At 44.3% G+C, this 17,971-nt stretch overlaps 2 protein-coding genes across 7 annotated transcripts in view; one reads left to right on the top strand and one right to left on the bottom strand.

The window, feature by feature from the left end:
* TAF6L (TATA-box binding protein associated factor 6 like) overlaps window positions 1–17,971 on the bottom strand; it is a 66,332-nt gene that overhangs the window by 34,411 nt on the left and 13,950 nt on the right. For 5 of the 6 annotated variants that reach the window (XM_073554639.1, XM_073554641.1, XM_073554644.1 and 2 more), the window contains 8 exons: window positions 14,860–14,946; window positions 13,855–14,005; window positions 13,718–13,768; window positions 13,542–13,636; window positions 13,382–13,456; window positions 12,131–12,348; window positions 10,894–11,026; window positions 10,346–10,474 (listed from right to left, as the gene is read on the bottom strand). In XM_073554639.1, coding sequence (XP_073410740.1) covers window positions 10,346–10,474; window positions 10,894–11,026; window positions 12,131–12,348; window positions 13,382–13,456; window positions 13,542–13,636; window positions 13,718–13,768; window positions 13,855–14,005; window positions 14,860–14,946 — 939 coding nt within the window. Of the gene's footprint in view, window positions 1–7,792; window positions 9,199–10,345; window positions 10,475–10,893; window positions 11,027–12,130; window positions 12,349–13,381; window positions 13,457–13,541; window positions 13,637–13,717; window positions 13,769–13,854; window positions 14,006–14,859; window positions 14,947–17,971 lie in introns of those variants that run through there. The other variant, XM_073554645.1, reaches the window with a different exon arrangement.
* TMEM223 (transmembrane protein 223) lies at window positions 3,160–6,008 on the top strand. Its single transcript, XM_073554315.1, is given in 2 exon segments — window positions 3,160–3,466; window positions 5,234–6,008. Coding segments are annotated over 2 exon segments (597 nt in total). The 3' UTR covers window positions 5,524–6,008.

The raw sequence follows: 17,971 nt of genomic DNA, 5'->3' as shown, positions 1-17,971 counted from the left end.
ATGACAACTGCAAGCGCCAGAACACGAGAAACTGCTTTCATTCGTCAGATCTTCTGACAGCACACCGTCCTGTCTAAATAAGACGTACTGTTGAGAACAATAATACAATCCCTATCACAGAATAAGGGGCATTCTTCAAATATAACACGAAGATTTGTTAAAATTGTACATACTTACGTAGGTTGAAAAGAGACCTAGGTCCATCAAGTTCAACCTTTCTCCACCAATTGCACATTATCTATGTAATTGACAATCTTCCTCGGACTGGGGCTCCATGCATTCTCTCGCCTGGAGTAGGGGTGATTCTAAAAAAGGTCAGGGAACGCAATGTCCCCCTGATCACGCCAGCACATGCTCAGGCAGAACAAGGTTATGTGGTCAGATGAGACCAAAATAGAACTTTTTGGTATCAACTCCACTTGCTGTGTTTGGAGGAAGAAAACGGATGAGTACAATCCCAAGAACACCGTCCCAACCGTGAAGCATGGTGGAGGGAACTTCATACTTTCGGGGATGCTTTTCTGCAAAGGAGACAGGACAACTACACAGTATTGAAAGGAGGATTGATGGGGGTCATGTATCGTAAGATTTTGGCCAACAACCTCCTTCTCTCAGTACGAGCATTGAAGATGGATCATGGCTGGCTGTGTTTTCCAGCAGGACAATAACCCGAAACACACAGCCAGGGCAATTAAGGAGTGGCTCCGTAAGAGGCATTTCAAGGTCCTGGAGTAGCTTAGCCAGTCTCCAGACCTGAACCCAATAGAAAATGTTACTTATTTTCCCCAAATGTAGGGGAAACAAAATGAGCCCCAAACTGAAGCAAAATCAAGGGAATATCAGCAAAATACATCCACATTTTATGAAAATGGAGGCATAAAATTGAACACAGTGGTAGGGTTCATTCACATGGCCGTATTTTCGGTCTAAGTGCAATCTGACAAAACATTAGATCGCACTTAATGTTATTCTATGGGGTTGTGAAAATGTCAGATTTTCTTACCCAGACTGAGCCGACCTGAAGAGAAATGACTGCGGGCCAAATTTTATCCAGTATTGAGATCACACATGGCCATGCAACTCAATGACTCCATGGATAACATTGGACTATACTAGGATGACATCAGAGTGCAGTCCGATTTCCACAGACTGACACAATGACGAAGATGGACACATTTTTTCTCCATTTTCTCCTCATCTGAGAGAATCAGATGCCACTATGCTAAGACTTTGGTCAGAGTCTGATTTTCATAATCGACCCCATTATCTTGGATGAAGGAATACACGGTTGTCTACACGTAGCCTATGTCTATACAAGCAAGTTTTTTTTATGAAAAACTCATATGCAGCCATTTTGGTTAGAAGTCAATATATAAATATGAAACACACCATATTGAAGGCATTTTCATGCATGTGTGCATTTTTACCACTTCAGGTGTTCTTTTTGTAAAAAAAAAATGCTTAGCAAAAATGTGCTTAAAACTTGAAATTCAATGTTTATTTAATGAATAAAAAAAAGGTGATATCATTACTTCTCATGCTAGCGCAGACCACGCAGCAGTGCTGAATCTGTGGGGAGTGACAACAGAGGAGTATAGGTTTGTGATTTCATCCGGGTTTGAACAGAGTTTCATCAGTTTTTCTCAGATGAGAAAAAAAAACTTTTTCTACTTTCTATCAAAGAGTCTATGAAAAACAGACAGCACTCGTATGACAGCACTGGTCCCTAGACTTGCATTGCCAATTTTTATCTGATGCTCAGATCAATATAGGACAGGTCACCAAAACTTTTCGCAGAACACTCAGAAAACGGATTTGTGAACAGCCCCATAGACTATCATCGGCGTGAGAGTTATTTGTGAAATACACGGCTAGCACTCGTACGCAAAAAACTTTTTTCTGAGTGAAGCCAAACCAGAAACTCCATTTGTGGAAACGTGTTTCAGGGGTTTTGTCCCTCAGCAGTGCAGAGCAGGAGAACTGGTTTGGTTGGGTGAGAGTGCTGTGTAAAACAGTGAACTCATACTTAAAAACTGATGTCTGAATGAGGTTTTGGTGTTAAATGTATATTGTACGTTGTGTCACTATAGGTGTCTGGATTTATTTCTCTCGGTGCCACCATTTATGTTGCTTCTTATCTGTAGGGCTGTAAATAGGGTCACTTTTTGCTTACAGCACCATTAATGTGGTGATTTCTTGCCTGGAGCGTTTTGCCTGGCTCTCTGACACAGTATATACACAGTTATGGAGGAAGTACAGCTATGGTTTGCTTTCAGGGTTTATGTGGTGGAAGACATGTCCCGGTTACCTCTCCTTATTCTTTTAGGATGAATCAATAACTAGGAATCACATTCCACCTCCCAGTCATTGAGAACCGTAGACCAACTCAGAGCAAGCATCTAATCTTGGGCTGGCCCACACTCATAGGTGAGGCCATCTTTCTACTCTCGGCCCACACTCATGGATGACGCCATCTTTCTACTCTCGGCCCACATTCATAGGTGAGGCCATCTTTCTACTCTCGGCCCACACTCATAGGTGAGGCCATCTTTCTACTCTCGGCCCACACTCATAGGTGAGGCCATCTTTCTACTCTCGGCCCACACTCATGGGTGACGCCATCTTTCTACTCTCGGCCCACACTCATGGGTGACGCCATCTTTCTACTCTCGGCTCAGACTCATGGATGACGCCATCTTTCTACTCTCGGCCCACACTCATGGATGACGCCATCTTTCCACTCTCGGCCCACACTCATGGATGACGCCATCTTTCCACTCTCGGCCCACACTCATAGGTGACGCCATCTTTCCACTCCTGGCCCACACTCATAGGTGACGCCATCTTTCTACTCCTGGCCCACACTCATAGGTGATGCCATCTTTCTACTCTCAGCTAACACTCATCGGTGACGCCATCTTTCTACTTTCAGCCTACACTCATGGGTGACGCCATCATTCTATTTTCAGCCTACACTCATGGGTGACGCCATCTTTCTACTCTCGGCCCACACTCATAGGTGACGCCATCTTTCTACTCTCGGCCTCAGTTGCGCTTCTGCGCAAGCGCTCAAAGTGATGCCGCCCAAGTGGAGACATCATCACTTTGCGCCTCCAGGGTCAGCGTTTATCAGGGAGGGGGTGGGATATTGGAATTGGCATGGGTCTCCTGCGGTTGCTAGGAGACATTCGCTCCTTCTTGGTACACAGATCCCGAGCTGTTCTTCTCACTCGTTATTTCCAAGCAGACCCAGTGCCCAGAGATGTGCTGCTGTTCCAGCACCGGAGGCCACGCTTCTTCTGCGCGGCTCAGGTCGACTTCTGGGCTTACTTGGCTCATTTCAGTTACACATCATTGCGGGACATAAAAGGGAATGAGGCTGGGGAGGAAAGGGACGTGAAAGGAGGAAGGAACATGGGCTCCCCATTGTGGAGGACGATATTCACTGTCGGCTGCTTGGCTGTGGGTAAGTGGCTGTGACCTCTGGGGAGGCGAGGGCAGAGCCTGGAGAGGACCGGCTGTCATATGTGGCTGCGTTGTGCTGCACTGGACTTAACGGGGTCCCCTAGCATCAAAAACTGTTCTTTACTCACCATCCCATGGTTCACTGCTGCTCTCAGTGTCTTGTCATTGTCTGCAGCTCTGATGTCATGTTGACAGCACTGCAGCCACTCACTGAGCTCATCAGCTTTTGCCATCAACTCGGGCAAAGACGCTGAGTTCAGTGATTATCTGCAGCTCTGTTATCATGGCATCAGCGCTGCAGACAATAACCGACACCGGGAGCAGTGCTGGACCAGAGGAGGATGACTAAAGCTCGACTTGTGGATTTTCTTTTTATTAAAAAAGAAAACTAACAAATTGCAGCATTGATGGGGAGAGGGGTTTCCCAAAACCCCTTTTAATTGTGGTTTCTCATAGTGAAGAAGGCTTGCATTTTTTGGGAGCCAGAGAGAGTGATTTTCCAGCTGCAAAGTTCGATTTCAATGGGGGTTGAAGTTTGGGCAAAGTTCTGGTACTCGAACCAAACTTTGGATGAACTCTAACTTCCCCAGCTCCGCTCATCCCTAATCTAGGTCTCGTGTCCGTTCCTATAACAGAATCCGAGGTTGGTTAGTTGTTACCATCAGAGTTTGGAGTTTCATCCATTTTTCTCAGATGAGAAGCTTTGGTTTCTTTTCCAAGTAAATGGATGTCATCAGAGTGCGGTCCAATTTTTTTTTTTCCACTGACCCATAGACTTGCACGACCGATTTTGTTCCATCACTCAGATGAACACTTGTCAGGTCTTCGAAACTTGCATGGAATGTCCATTCTGCAAACAATCATGTCCATGTGAAAGGCCCCGTTCCCTCTTATAGGTACAAGTGCTATCCATGAAAAACATGGATGACACTCGTATGCAAAAAAAAAAAAAATACCGTCTGAATGAGCCCTGACAGTAACTGCTTCAGATTACGTCATTAATGCATTGGATTATTAATTGCAAAATACATGGAGAATGTCCAATCAGACTCGTGACCAGAACCGTATCCAGGCTCCGCTGAAAATGGTCAGGGATTTATAAACTATAGAATACAAGTTAGGCCTCATTCAGACAATGTTTTCACATACGAGAAAATCGGACAAATTCTTCATCAGAGTGTGGTCCAAGCATCAGACTATTTTCTCATACTTTGGGAAATAAAAAAAAAATCCATTGTGACAGTCCTTGAAAATCGGACAGCACTTAAGTCATCCAAGTGCGGTTTGATTTTTGTTTTCTTTATTTCACAGACCGATTGACTTTCATTGCCGATTTTGAGCCGACCCTCAGATCAAAATTGGACGTCTCCCAATTTGCTCTGTGGACCACTCGATTCGATGAGAAAAAAAAAAAAATCAGACATGTGAGCAGCCCAAAAGAGTATCCGAGAAAATCACAGATGGCACTCGTGCGCAAAAATCGGACTTCCGAACGAGGCCATTCATAGAATATCTTCCCAAAAACTATATCGGTCTGCTGAGATCTTCCTACTTTATGGACACTTGCCTGTTGATCAGACACTGTGTTCAATGAGACTGGTTCACTTAAAAGTGAGATCAGTCTGGTTTAGAGTAGGAGTTTGAAGGAAATACAACTTGAAATGAACTTTCTCCCACAAAACTATGTATCATTCTGCTACAGCTCCGTGACATATTGCCTGTGGGTTAGACGGCTCTAGTAGTAACTTTAGTTTACTTTTCTCACCAGGTTCCCTTGTAGTAATTGCCTGGCTGCTGTTTTCCTGCCGATCTGTGAATGCTGTGACTCTACATGCAGGACAGAGAGTGACCATTGCCACAGCGGGACTGTTTGGCCTTGGCTCATCCTTCAACATCCCCTTGAGGCACGTGCCTTGCATGGCTCATCACTCCGAGGTTCCAGCTATGATACCATTGAAGGTTAAAGGTCGACCGCTGTACTACTTGCTAGACAAGCAATGACAGGTTTCCAACGCCAAGTTGTTTGATCTCACCATGGGAGAATATCGTACACTATGACCGTCATATATCTCCTGTATATGTAGAAATAAACTTGTTAAAACTGTGCCGCTAACTATAGACCTGTCTCTAATCTTACCTTCATCTCTAAAGTCCTGGAACGCCTGGTCCACTCCCGTCTTATCCGCTATCTCTCTGATAACTCTCTTCTCGACCCTCTCCAATCCGGTTTCCGCTCTTTACACTCCACTGAAACTGCCCTCACTAAAGTCTCTAATGATCTACTAACAGCTAAATCTAATGGTCATTACTCCATGCTAATTCTCTTGGATCTCTCTGCAGCATTCGACACTGTGGATCATCAGCTCCTCCTCACTATGCTCCGTTCCATTGGCCTCAAGGACACCGTTCTCTCCTGGTTCTCCTCCTATCTCTCTGACCGCTCCTTTACTGTATCTTTTGCTGGTTCCTTCTCCTCTCACCTTCCCCTTACTGTTAGGGTTCCTCAAGGATCGGTTCTAGGCCCCCTCCTCTTCTCTTTGTACTCTGCCACTATTGGTCAAGCAATCAGTAGATTTGGTTTCCAGTACCATCTCTATGCTGATGACACCCAATTATATGCTTCTTCTCCTGACATCACGCCAGCCTTTCTAGAAAACACCGGCGATTGTCTAACCGCTGTGTCTAACATCATGTCCTCACTATATCTGAAACTGAACCTGTCAAAGACTGAACTCCTTGTGTTTCCACCCTCTACTAATGTACCTATACCCGACATTGCCAATTCCGTGTGTGGCTCCACTATTATTCCCCAGCAACATGCCCGCTGTCTTGGGGTCATGCTTTCCTTTGTCCCCCACATCCAATCACTGGCTCGCTCTTGTTATCTGCACCTCAAAAACATTTCTAGAATTTGACTTTCTTACTTTTGACTCCGCAAAAACTCTTACTGTTTCTCTTATTCATTCTCGTCTGGACTATTGTAACTCTCTTCTAATCGGTCTCCCTCTTACCAAACTCTCCCCCCTCCAATCTGTCTTGAATGCTGCAGCCAGGATCATATTCCTCGCCAATCGTTACACCGACGCCTCTACCTTGTGCCAGTCATTACACTGGCTACCCATCCACTCCAGAATCCAGTACAAACTTATTACCCTCACCCACAAAGCTCTTCATGGCTCAGCACCACCCTACATCTCCTCCCTTGTTTCAGTTTACCACCTTACCCGCGCCCTCCGTTCTGCTGATGACCTGAGGTTAGCATCCTCAAAAATCAGAACCTCCCACTCCCGTCTCCAAGACTATACACGTGCTGCACCAATTCTTTGGAATGCACTTCCCAGGTCAATACGATTAGTCCCCAATCCCTACAATTTTAAGCGTGCCCTGAAAACGCATTTATTCAGACTGGCCTATCGCCTCAACACATTAACCTAACTATCCCTGTGTGGCACAGCCAAAAGTTTTACCATAACCAGATTCCCCGCATCATGTTCCCACATGCTTTATGCATCTATTAGGCTGGTTTCACATTAGCGCTTTTTAAGCGCACGCACGGCCGGGGGTAGCTCCGCCCCCGAGCCGGCTCTCTGCCCGGCGTGCCCGCCCCTTGCTTGTAGCGCCGCCTCCTAGCGCACAGCGGCGCCTGCGATCGGCGCACCCTATCTTTAGCATAGGGTGCGCAGATCGTGCGCAGGCCGTGCGCTAGTTGCGCTTTGACCTGCGCTGCGCACTTTTGACGGTGCGCCGTGCGCGCCAAAATCCGAAAAGTTTGATTTTGGCGCACACGGCGCACCGTCAAAAGTGCGCAGCGCAGGTCAAAGCGCAACTAGCGCACGATCTGCGCACCCTATGCTAAAGATAGGGTGCGCCGATCGCAGGCGCCGCTGTGCGCTAGGAGGCGGCGCTACAAGCAAGGGGCGGGCACGCCGGGCAGAGAGCCGACTCGGGGGCGGAGCTACCCCTGGCCGTGCGTGCGCTTAAAAAGCGCTAATGTGAAACCAGCCTAAGCCCTCTGTGTCTGTACTGTTACACACTTAACATTATGGCTGGTCCGAAAAATGAAGGCAACTGTTACCACACACCTTTCGTGTCTCCCCTTTTTTCCTCATAGATTGTAAGCTTGCGAGCAGGGTCCTCATTCCTCTTGGTATTTGTTATAATCTATGTGATTATTGTTATGCTGTAATGTCTATCGTCTGTACAAGTCCCCTCTGAAATGTAAAGTGCTGCGGAAGATGTCGGCGCTATAGAAATAAAATGTATTATTATTATTGTTGTTAAAGCCCAGTGTTGACTTTGTGTGTGTGCGCAAAATGAGGCGCAATAATTACAGCATTAATGCTCATTTTAATAAAAAACCTAATGCAAATGGCATAACATTTATGTCTGACAAACCAAATATTTGAATTCATTTGGACAAAGGCATCACTAGGCGCAAGTTTTAGATTCACAGCATCATCAGGATCTATGATGGCGTCAGTTCATGTCATTAGACTGGTATTTAAGCATAAATCAGCACTGGATATACACGAGTAATGGGAGAGCGATGTGAAGCAGCGGCCATGGTGCAGTGTGACAGGTGTGTGATCTCGTGCTCATTGTCACAGCTGATCAGTGGGGGTTTTGGGTGTTATACTATTGGATCAGTCAGCAATATCAGATCAGCGGGGGTCTATGGCACATTAGATAAATGTGGGTCCCAAACGCTTGTACTGCCATCTTTCTTGAGAATCATGCTTGGCAATTTTCACAATTACCATACAGTTGTATATAGAATGATGTGTATGCATGTGGATCTTCTTTTCAACATAGATGTGGGTCACAATTACGGGACCTGCATCCTTCAGACATTTATAGTGTATCCTTTGGGTATGCCATAACTTTCCAACCTCTAAGATGATGTGTTATAGTATTCTTTTCAACACCCAACATATACAATCATCTGCTATCTATTACAGGGGCAGTACTGGACCCTGGCAGTGCCAATCACTTAGGCATGAAGAAAACGTTCAGGAGCACTCTGGTCTTCATGATAGCAATTTACCGCAATGTTTAATGCAAAGGTCCGTCTTGGTGAAACCCCAAATACAATCTCCGTCACAATGGTAAATAAAGTGAAAGTTCTGCTTGCGCACCCCTGCGTCCAGGCTTCGTCATTCTTCCAATCATTGGCAACTTTTGGGCATAGCGACTAGCTGTAGCCGTTGGGCCAGTGTGCAGTTGGAAGACACTCTGAAACCTCCGGCCATTGCACCCACGACCCGCTTGTCTACCACCGATAAGGAAGGTGAAGCGTGGAGAACCACGTGGTGCAAGTCTACTCCTCTGAAACGCTTCTCTCACTCCTTGACCCCTCTGTCCCTGCCGTGAAGCTCCGCGAGGGCGTGATGAGGATGATGATGATGTTGGAGGTCGTTGAAGCTGTCTGCCTGGGTTTGTCACTTCTTCCTCTCCATGAGCTGTCAGCTGTGGCATTTTCCTCGCCCCATCCACAGGACACTCTTTCTTAGGCTCCTGTTGGCCTCTAGAAATGGTTCCTGGTTGGGATGGAGTTCCTCCAGTTCCAAAGCGAACGGCTAAACTGTCTCCGAAAAAACAATACAGCTCATTGTACATCTCGAGCAAAGACACAGTGGAAGCAGCAGGCAACGTACAATATGAGTCGTGGGGTGAGGGACCGGAGTCTCTCTCACAGTATCTCGCTTTCATTTTCAGAAGGCGTTCCACAGCCACCTAAGGGGTTGCAAAAAGTCATTAGTCATACCGATATATGTGACCTCTTCTGGTCTCAATCATATTTGCATCACATCAATGGCTTCTTGTCTTGTGTGACACGCCTCCTGACGAAGCGAAACGCGCGTTGGGGCGACAGGGAAGCCAGTGCCACATACTTTAATTATGTAAGTGCCTCGGTATAATTACCGTTTATTTATTTAACCTTGGTAGGGTTCATACCGTAATGCTATATGGTTGAGGTACTTAGTGATAGCCGAGTTGTACAATATGTATACCTAGAATTCATATGAACCTGTTGATTGTTTATGCCTGTTTCCACTGTGGAAGGTTCTTTCTAGTTCAGATGCATTTTTTATGGTTGTAACCTCTGTTCTACATATGTATGAAGTCTTTATGCACTTATTAGTACATAGTGTTTTGGGCAATTGTGCAATATAGGCTCCCTATTTGGATAGCAGTATTCCTATTTTATTCATGTTCTTTATTGAGTGATGTATATCATGTCATTGTGTTTAATAAAATTTGTACACTTGGCAATTTAGACTCATGTCTTTTGGTGTATGACTTGTATTCTGAGTTTTTGCCTTAATTATATTTACTGGGTTTGTTGGCTATTATTGTGTACAAGCTTGGAAAAACTCCCGACCCATACATTTAACAGACATTCATGGATGCCTAATAGAGGAATCCGTTACCCATTGGTTATAATGGTTTATCGTATACATCATCTGCAATATATTTAACCAGATCCCATTGTATCCGATGGGCGATGAGAGACACTATTAAACATATATTTAATCCATTATATCCCCTTTAAGCTTCTGTTTAATATGTCATAAACAGTTTTTGAAAAGTTTATGATGTATTCATTCATTAAGTAGATACTATACAGTGGTGTCCATCACGCATGAAATGATAGTATCTATTTAATAAAATTTCATACTTCATTCTCAAGTATACTAACAAACTGGGCTAAGAGAGGGTTAAAATATATAGTCCCTGCAGACCCCCAAAGACATTTAGGTTACGATTAAACTAGACAATTGTGAGAAAACTGTCCAGAGGTGACAGAGCACATTCTGTCTCTGGTAAGGTGGATGATAGCATGAAGAAAGGTTCCTATAGTCCACTTTTGTCCGCTTACCAGAATGGCTCCGTAGACCTTATGGCCATCTGCCTTGACCTGAGCATTCGACATGGAGTGATCATCTAGCACTGTTTGCAATCCAGCCCAGTATGTCGGGAGCAAAGGGTACAACACCTGTTCCACTGCCTGAAATTATAAAAAATAAAATAATGACCTTAGGGTATGTGCACACACTGCGGATTTTTCTGTGCTGATTTGGTTTATCTGCGGATTAGCCTGCGGTTTCACACCTCTACAATGGAGGTGTGAAACAGCTGCGGATTCCGCACAAAGAATTGACATGCTGCAGATTTGAAACTGCGGAAAAATCCGCAGCATGTCCACAGCGTTTTTTGTTTTTCATTGATTTTAACGGTACAGTACAACGCAGCCGAAACTGCTGCGAATCCGCAGGGCCAAATCAACTGCGGATCCGCAGCAGAATCCGCAGCGTGTGCACATACCCTAATTGGAAGTCGTGACCAGTTTTAGTACCTGTTATTCTTGTAAAATAAGGTTCCATCCTGATAATAGGAAAAGTTTGCTGAACATGCCTGAAAATTTACCTTCCAGCCTAGGGCATGGAGACCAACCACCGCACCATAATGGGAGCACAGAGGACGGACAGGGTCTCCCAAAACTTTTTGCAGAGACTGCAAAACCTGTGTATACAGTGACCCTTCCAAATCCCGATGTGTCCTGAAAAAAAAAAAAAACAAAGATAATCAGCAAAGTAGTAGTGAATACTCTACAGCCTAAGGGTCTATTCACACTGGGCTTCCAGTGTCCACCGAAGGTATACGTCTAAAGGATTTGATGGATGCTACTAAACTGGAATACAGTGACAGCTATCACCCGTAGACTCTTATGAAATTTTCTTATGATTATTTGGATTTTCCTAAACTTTTGCTGAACTTTTCGATTTCCCTTCCAACGTCAATAAATTTCTTTTTAAAAAAAAAAAAGGGTAAATTTAAATCAGTTTGCTGGATCCAATTTTTATAGGTTGTATTTGGTCCATGTCTGTTTTTATCATCCGAGTGTCATCTGTTTTTCTTATACGTGACAAAGACTGCTAGAAGTTTACAAGATTTGCCAAGTAACCAGTCAGCAATAATCAGATGCGCACGAGTACGTGCAAGTGCGACCTAAACTGCAAATTCTAAAAGGAAACATACGGGAAGTATCTGGAGCCAGAATGCATCCAAACCTATGCCGAGTGTCAGAAGCATTGTGTACTGGGAGTTTGCACTCATTTATAGCAGCCAGCACTGGCATACAAAAATAATGGGGAAACCCAAGCAAAAACCCGAGCCTTGCAGGAGACAAAAAGGTTGGTTAATATATGCTCAGATTCTCAATAAACAATGCAATTTTTGCCAAGAAAATACACCTTGGATTTAACGGCAAGGATGGATAAAAGGGTATACGAGAAGCGCAGGGACACCAAAGATGGCCGTCTCCATGAACATAGCCAGATCCATAGCAGCGCTTCGAAATGCTAAAGCAAAGAGCATGCAAGTGTGGGCATTGCCTAGGAAATGGGCCATCTTTGCTAGATTGCAGAAGTGGCCAGTAACCTAGGCAACGAGCAGTAAACGATAGAATTAAAACTCTCTTTGTTCTTGAAAAGGTCAATTGCAAAGTTGCTTATTTTTAACAAGGACTTTGTAATTTCACCCCTTAATAATCAGAAGATTTCACTTATATATCATTTTCAGGATTACGACAAGCACTAATCAATTTCTTGTAAAATAAACAACAACAAAAAAAAGGTTAATTGTTTGTCTTCTTCCCTCCTACCATATGCAACTGAGTAATCCTGCTCCATAGTCTCGCAAAGTCCAGTGATCATTCAGGGGGTTTATGGAGGCGGCGAGGGGCTCGGTGACGCAGTACAACACGCTCTGCATGAGGCTGCATCCATAGCTTCCCAGATACAAGTAAGGATTGGACAGGAGAGACCGGACTAATTGTAACAAGCGGCTCAACTGCTCCAGATCATGGCTCACTGACTTCACCTAGAAATAAAGAAGAGAAGGTCTATGATTGGCTGCAGTGGTCGGGTGACTTGATTAGCATCAGATCACATGCTATCCAAGTCATCTGGCCACTGCAGCCAATTACAGGTTGCAGCGGTCCTGTGACAGCTGAATAGTGACGTGACTACTGGTGCCGTCGTAGACCACAGAGCGGCAAAAATCAAGTTAGCTTAGAAGTTTGTCATTTTCAGAGAATCCGAGCCTCCGGGCAACACTGTATTTAGAACATCTCTGGAAATCTGATATAAACCGTTAAGATTTATTAGGTCATCATCTAAACGGGGCAAATACAATAATAGGGCATGTGCACACAAAGTATTTTCATATTTTCAGCAGAAAGTTCTGCATCTCATGGCAGGAAAAATGCTGCTTAAAATTGGTGCACTTTTTACATGAGTTTCTGGTGCAGATTTTTCACCTGTTCAGTAACATGGGTGAAATCTGTAGCAAAAAACTCTGCATGAATCAACATGCTGTAAGGGAAAAATAAGCAGCGTGTGCATGAGACTTCAGGATTCTCATTTACTTTGCTGGCACTAGGAACCTGTGAAGAAAAAAAAAAAAGCGACAAGTACACAACAAATCTGCAATGTGGCACAGGCCCTTAAACTGCTGTACATTTTGTAAGTCCTTTAATCTGTAAACTACCAATGACATAAACAACACATGAAATGACTGTGTCCTCTGCTGCCAAGATTCTCCATGTCAAGGTGTAAGGTTTCTTTTTTTTCAGTTTTGTTATAAAAAAAAAAAAAAAAAATGTACAACAAAATTATGTGCACATAAATGCAACGGACTTTACTTTATAGATAGAAAGTCAACCATAAAGCAGGTGGGGCTTTAAAACACATCATCTGTGTGCTGCAGATGGCAGCAAAACGCTAGAAGAAAAACGATTATGCCCTCATTCACATTAGATGGTTATCGGGTCCTGCTAACACCAGTTGGAAAGGATCTAATGTGTATGACCAGACGGAGGACATTGCTACAACACTGGTGTCGATATACTCACCCCACTCACAACATACACAAAATATGGCAACAACGCCCCAATCTTTGAGTTTGTCTGTAAATCTTGCAGTGCCACCTAGGATAAATTAGGAGAAGAAAAATGTAAATTCCTAAAATAGTGATGTGTTGGGTTGTTGGTGTTGGCTACATAATAAAGAGACCTTCATAAGGTGCAGGTCGTCTCCCAGCACTGCCCTTGTCACACGCTGGTAATATTTCAGCAGGTCATCCGTTAGCATCGAGACGGCGGCAGGAACTGGACGAAGAATATATGAAAAAAATCAACATCTGAAAAAGTTTATGGCGAGTGATAAGTATGTAACATGTGATCACTTACCAGTTCCCTGGGGCTCCAGGTTTCCTTTACTGTCTAGATAAGATATATGAACTGTAAAAAAAAAAAATCAAAGAAAATTTAGCAACATCCAGCAACAAAAAAAAAACATGCTGAAGCAAGAGAAGTCGGCCTCTTGCCTCTTACGGCGGTCTCTGCGGTTCCCTTGGGAATGTTCGTGGCTAATGCCAGTTCCACCAAATTTATCTCACGGTCTTCAGCGCAATGACAGTCACCATCTCTAACACTGCGGAACGAAACTGGGTCTGGGGATCCGTGACCATATATCGGCTAGAACATAAAGGGATACACAAAAAGTGACATCTCAAAATCATCAGATGTGTCCAGCGTTGTCTTTCATGATTGTGACTGAGCTGGCATCCTGATCGCCCATATCGCAATATAGTCATCAATAATACATGACGGAACGAAGGAAAAGGGCAAAACAAAATAACCCCCTAATGGCAAAAACTAAGGCAACCCCTTCCCCATTGAGCAACTATTTATTTGGTCTCTTGTTTTTTCTTCCCCTTGTTACAAGATCCATAACTTCTTTACTTTTCCACCGTATGAGTGTTCGCTTATTGTAACAAGCTGTAGTTTTTAAACACATTTGTGTGATCTGGAACCTACTGATTTTTCCCGTTGAGGGGCCTGTATGAGGACTTAGTTTAACTGGCCGGCTGACATTTTTGTTGATGCCGTTTTGGGGGTACGTGGTAGCAACCAAAAAACAGCATTTCTGTTTTGATTTTTTTTTTTTTTCTTTTTATGGCTTTTGACCAGAAAGTTTCATTCATTTTATATTTCCATTGATCGGACTGTTGTGGACGCGTCAACAACTAAATCTATTTATTTATTTGTTACAATTTTTGAATTGGGGAAAAAGAAAAAAAGGAGGAGGAGGGGGAGAGATTTAAACATTTTTTTTCTTCATTTTTACATTTTTTTAGCCCCTTTAGAAGACCCGAGCCTGCAATCGTTTGAACACTCTAAAAACTGCAATAACTCCGTATTATAAATCAACGTGTGTCCGTAGACCCGTTCTTCTGTGGGAGCAGCACAAGTGGCTGAAATTGCAATAACCCCTTTAAGTCTGTAAAGATGATCTATTTAATTACCAATATGCTGCGGTATCACACTACCTCCACATTGTTCCAGCGCAATGCTCGGTTGAAGTCCTCTACTGTAAGTCTTCGCCTTCTTGAGTGTCTGAGACACTGTGCGCTGAACTGAGAAGCAAATACATATAGAAATACACATTAGAAAGCAGAGGCAGAGTAAAAGGATCAAGGGTCGTGCAGACGGCTGTATTGCTCGGACGTGTGCTATCCATTGTTCTGACCTTATAGGCAACATTCAGAAGGCAGACACAGAGACCCCAAGTAGGGTATGTGCACACAGGGCATTTTTGTTGTGTTTTTTCAGTGCAGGTTTGTCACAAACCTGAAGGGATTTCTAATGCCAGCAAAGTGAATGAGAATCCTGAACTCTCCTGCACACATTGCTATTCTGTCAAGTGCAGATTTGGTACAGACGTACAGTGGGGAAAAAGAGGATTTAGTCAGCCACCAATTGTGCAAGTTCTCCCACTTATAAAGATGAGACAGGCCTGTAATTGACATCATAGGTAGACCACAACTATGAGAGTCAAAATGAGAAAACAAATCCATAAAATCACCTTGTCTGATTTGGCGAGTTTTATTTTGCAAATTATGGTGGAAAATAAGTATTTGGTCATTAACAAAAGTTCATCTCAATATTTTGTTATACCCTTTGTTGGCAATGACAGAGGTCAAACGTTTTCTGTAAGTCTTCACAAGGTTGGCACACACTGCTGGTGGTATGTTGGCCCATTCCTCCACGCAGATCTCCTCTAGAGCAGTGATGTTTTGGGCCTGTCACTGGGCAACATGGACTTTCAAATCCCTCCAAAGATTTTCTATGGGGTTGAGATCTGTAGACTGGCTAGGCCACTCCAGGACCTTCATATGAGTCTTACGAAGCCACTCCTTCGTTGCCCTGGCGGTGTGCTTGGGATCATTATCATGCTGTGAAAGACCCATACACGTTTCATCTTCAATGCCCTTGCTGATGGAAGGAGGTTTGCACTCAAAATCTCACGATACATGGCCCCATTCAATCTTTCATGTACACGGATCAGTTGTCCTGGTCCCTTTGCAGAGAAACAGCCCCAAAGCATGATGTTGCCACCCCCTTGCTTCACAGTAGGTATGGTGTTCTTTGGATGAAACTCAGCATTCTGTCTCCTCCAAACACGACGAGTTTTGTTTCTACAAAACAGTTCTTTGGTTTCATCAGACCATAGGACATTCTCCCAATACTCTTCTGGATAATCCAAATGCTCTCTAGCAAACTTCAGACAGGCCTGGACATGTACTGGCTTAAGCAGGGGGACACGTCTGGCACTGCAGGATCTGAGTCCCTGGCGGAGTAGTGTGTTAGGGTCCCGTTACATATAGCGACGCTCCAGCGATCCCGACAACGATACGACCTGTTAAGGATCGCTGGTACGTCGCTACATGGTCACTAGTAAGCTGTCAGGCAGATCTACTCAACGATGCAGCATCGATACGGTGATCCGTATAACGACCTCGGCGGTCGTTGGGACCTTGTCACACAGCAGCTATTCTGACGACTCAGACCTCGATAGGCGTGCTTCAGCGTTGCCTTTTCCACGCCCCTCTGCTCCGATTGGTGGCCACTACTGTGCTATCACTACGCAGTTTGCTTCAGCATCCCTGTCTGAGTCGCTACTGCGCTATTTTTTCGTGGATCCAGTCACTGACACAGGGTCGCTAGTGCGTTATTATTTGTGGATTTCACTACGCGGTTTGCTTCAGCGTCCCTGAGTTGCTAGTGCACAATTATTAGTGGATCTTACCACACCTTCTGGTTGCTCCGTCTGCAAGGTAGGCATTGTTTGGGGTCTCAAATTAGGATCTTTGTAGCGTTTCCTTTTATAGGTCAGCTATCAATTATATGCAATCTTAACTCTAATCTACATTGTGGCCACCAATCGGAGCTGAGAGGGCGTTGAAAGACAAAGCAAAATCACTCCTGCGTCCGAGTCGCCAACAAGGTCGCTCGTCGTCGTTATGGCATCAAACACAGCGATGCATGCTGGCCAGTGGGACACCAACCATCAAAAAATGGCCTAGGACATTCAACCACGATCAGCAATATCGCAGCGGGGGGGGGCGGTCACCGCTATGTGTCACAAGTAGCAAGATCGCTGGCGAGGTCGCGTCACAAAACCTGTGACATTACAGCAATCTCGCTATGTGTGAAGTACCCCTTAGGCTGTGTGCCCACGTTGAGTTTTTTAAGCGTTTCCACAGCGTTTGTGCCGTCTCAAGCGCTGCAGAAACGCTTAAAAGCTTCAAATTAATTTGCATGCGTTTTTGGCTTTTTGTGCCAATGCATGCGTTTTTAAACGCTCAGGAATCGTTTAGCGGCTAAAAACGCAGCATGCTCATTCATTTCCGCATTGCTGAGCATTTTTAGCCTTCCCCAATGTTCCCAGAAATCGCGCGTCAAAAAACGCATCAAAAACGCACGTCTTTTGTGCAAAACTGCGCAAGAAACGCGCAGAAAAAAGATGCGCGTTTTCTGTGAAGGGGATCAGTTTCCTGAGCGTTTAAAAACGCTAGCGTGGGCACATAGCCTTACTGATGGTAGCCTTTGTTACTGTGGTCCCAGCTCTATGCAGGTCATTCACCAGGTCCCCCGTGTAGTTCTGGCACTCTTGCTTACCGTTCTTGTGATTATTTTGACCCCATGGTGTGAGATCTTGCATGGAGCCCCAGATCGAGGGAGATTATCAGTGCTCTTGTATGTCTTCCATTTTCTTATTGCTCCCACAATTGATTTTATCACACCAAGCTGCTTGCCTATTGTAGATTCAGTCTTCCAAGCCTGGTGCAGGGATACAATTTTGTTTCTGGTGTCCTTCGACAGTTCTTTGGTCGTCACCATAGTGGAGTTTGGAGTGTGACTGTTTGAGGCTGTGGACAGGGGTCTTTTATACTGATAACAAGTTCAAACAGGTGCCATTACTACAGGTAATGAGTGGAGGACAGAGGAGCCTCTTAAAGAAGAAGTTACAGGTCTGTGAGAGACAGAAATCTTGCATGTTTTAATTTGCAAAATAAATCTTGCCAAATCAAACAAAGTGATTTTCTGGATTTGTTTTCTCCTTTTGACTTTAAGGCTGTGTTCACACACAGCGTTTTT

This window comes from Dendrobates tinctorius, unplaced genomic scaffold (genome assembly GCF_039654945.1).
Source record: "Dendrobates tinctorius isolate UK_male_01 unplaced genomic scaffold, ASM3965494v1 ptg000211l, whole genome shotgun sequence".
In the NCBI taxonomy this organism is placed as follows: domain Eukaryota; kingdom Metazoa; phylum Chordata; class Amphibia; order Anura; family Dendrobatidae; genus Dendrobates; species Dendrobates tinctorius.
Note: the sequence above shows the minus strand (reverse complement) of the source record. Positions and strands in the feature narration are given on the sequence as shown.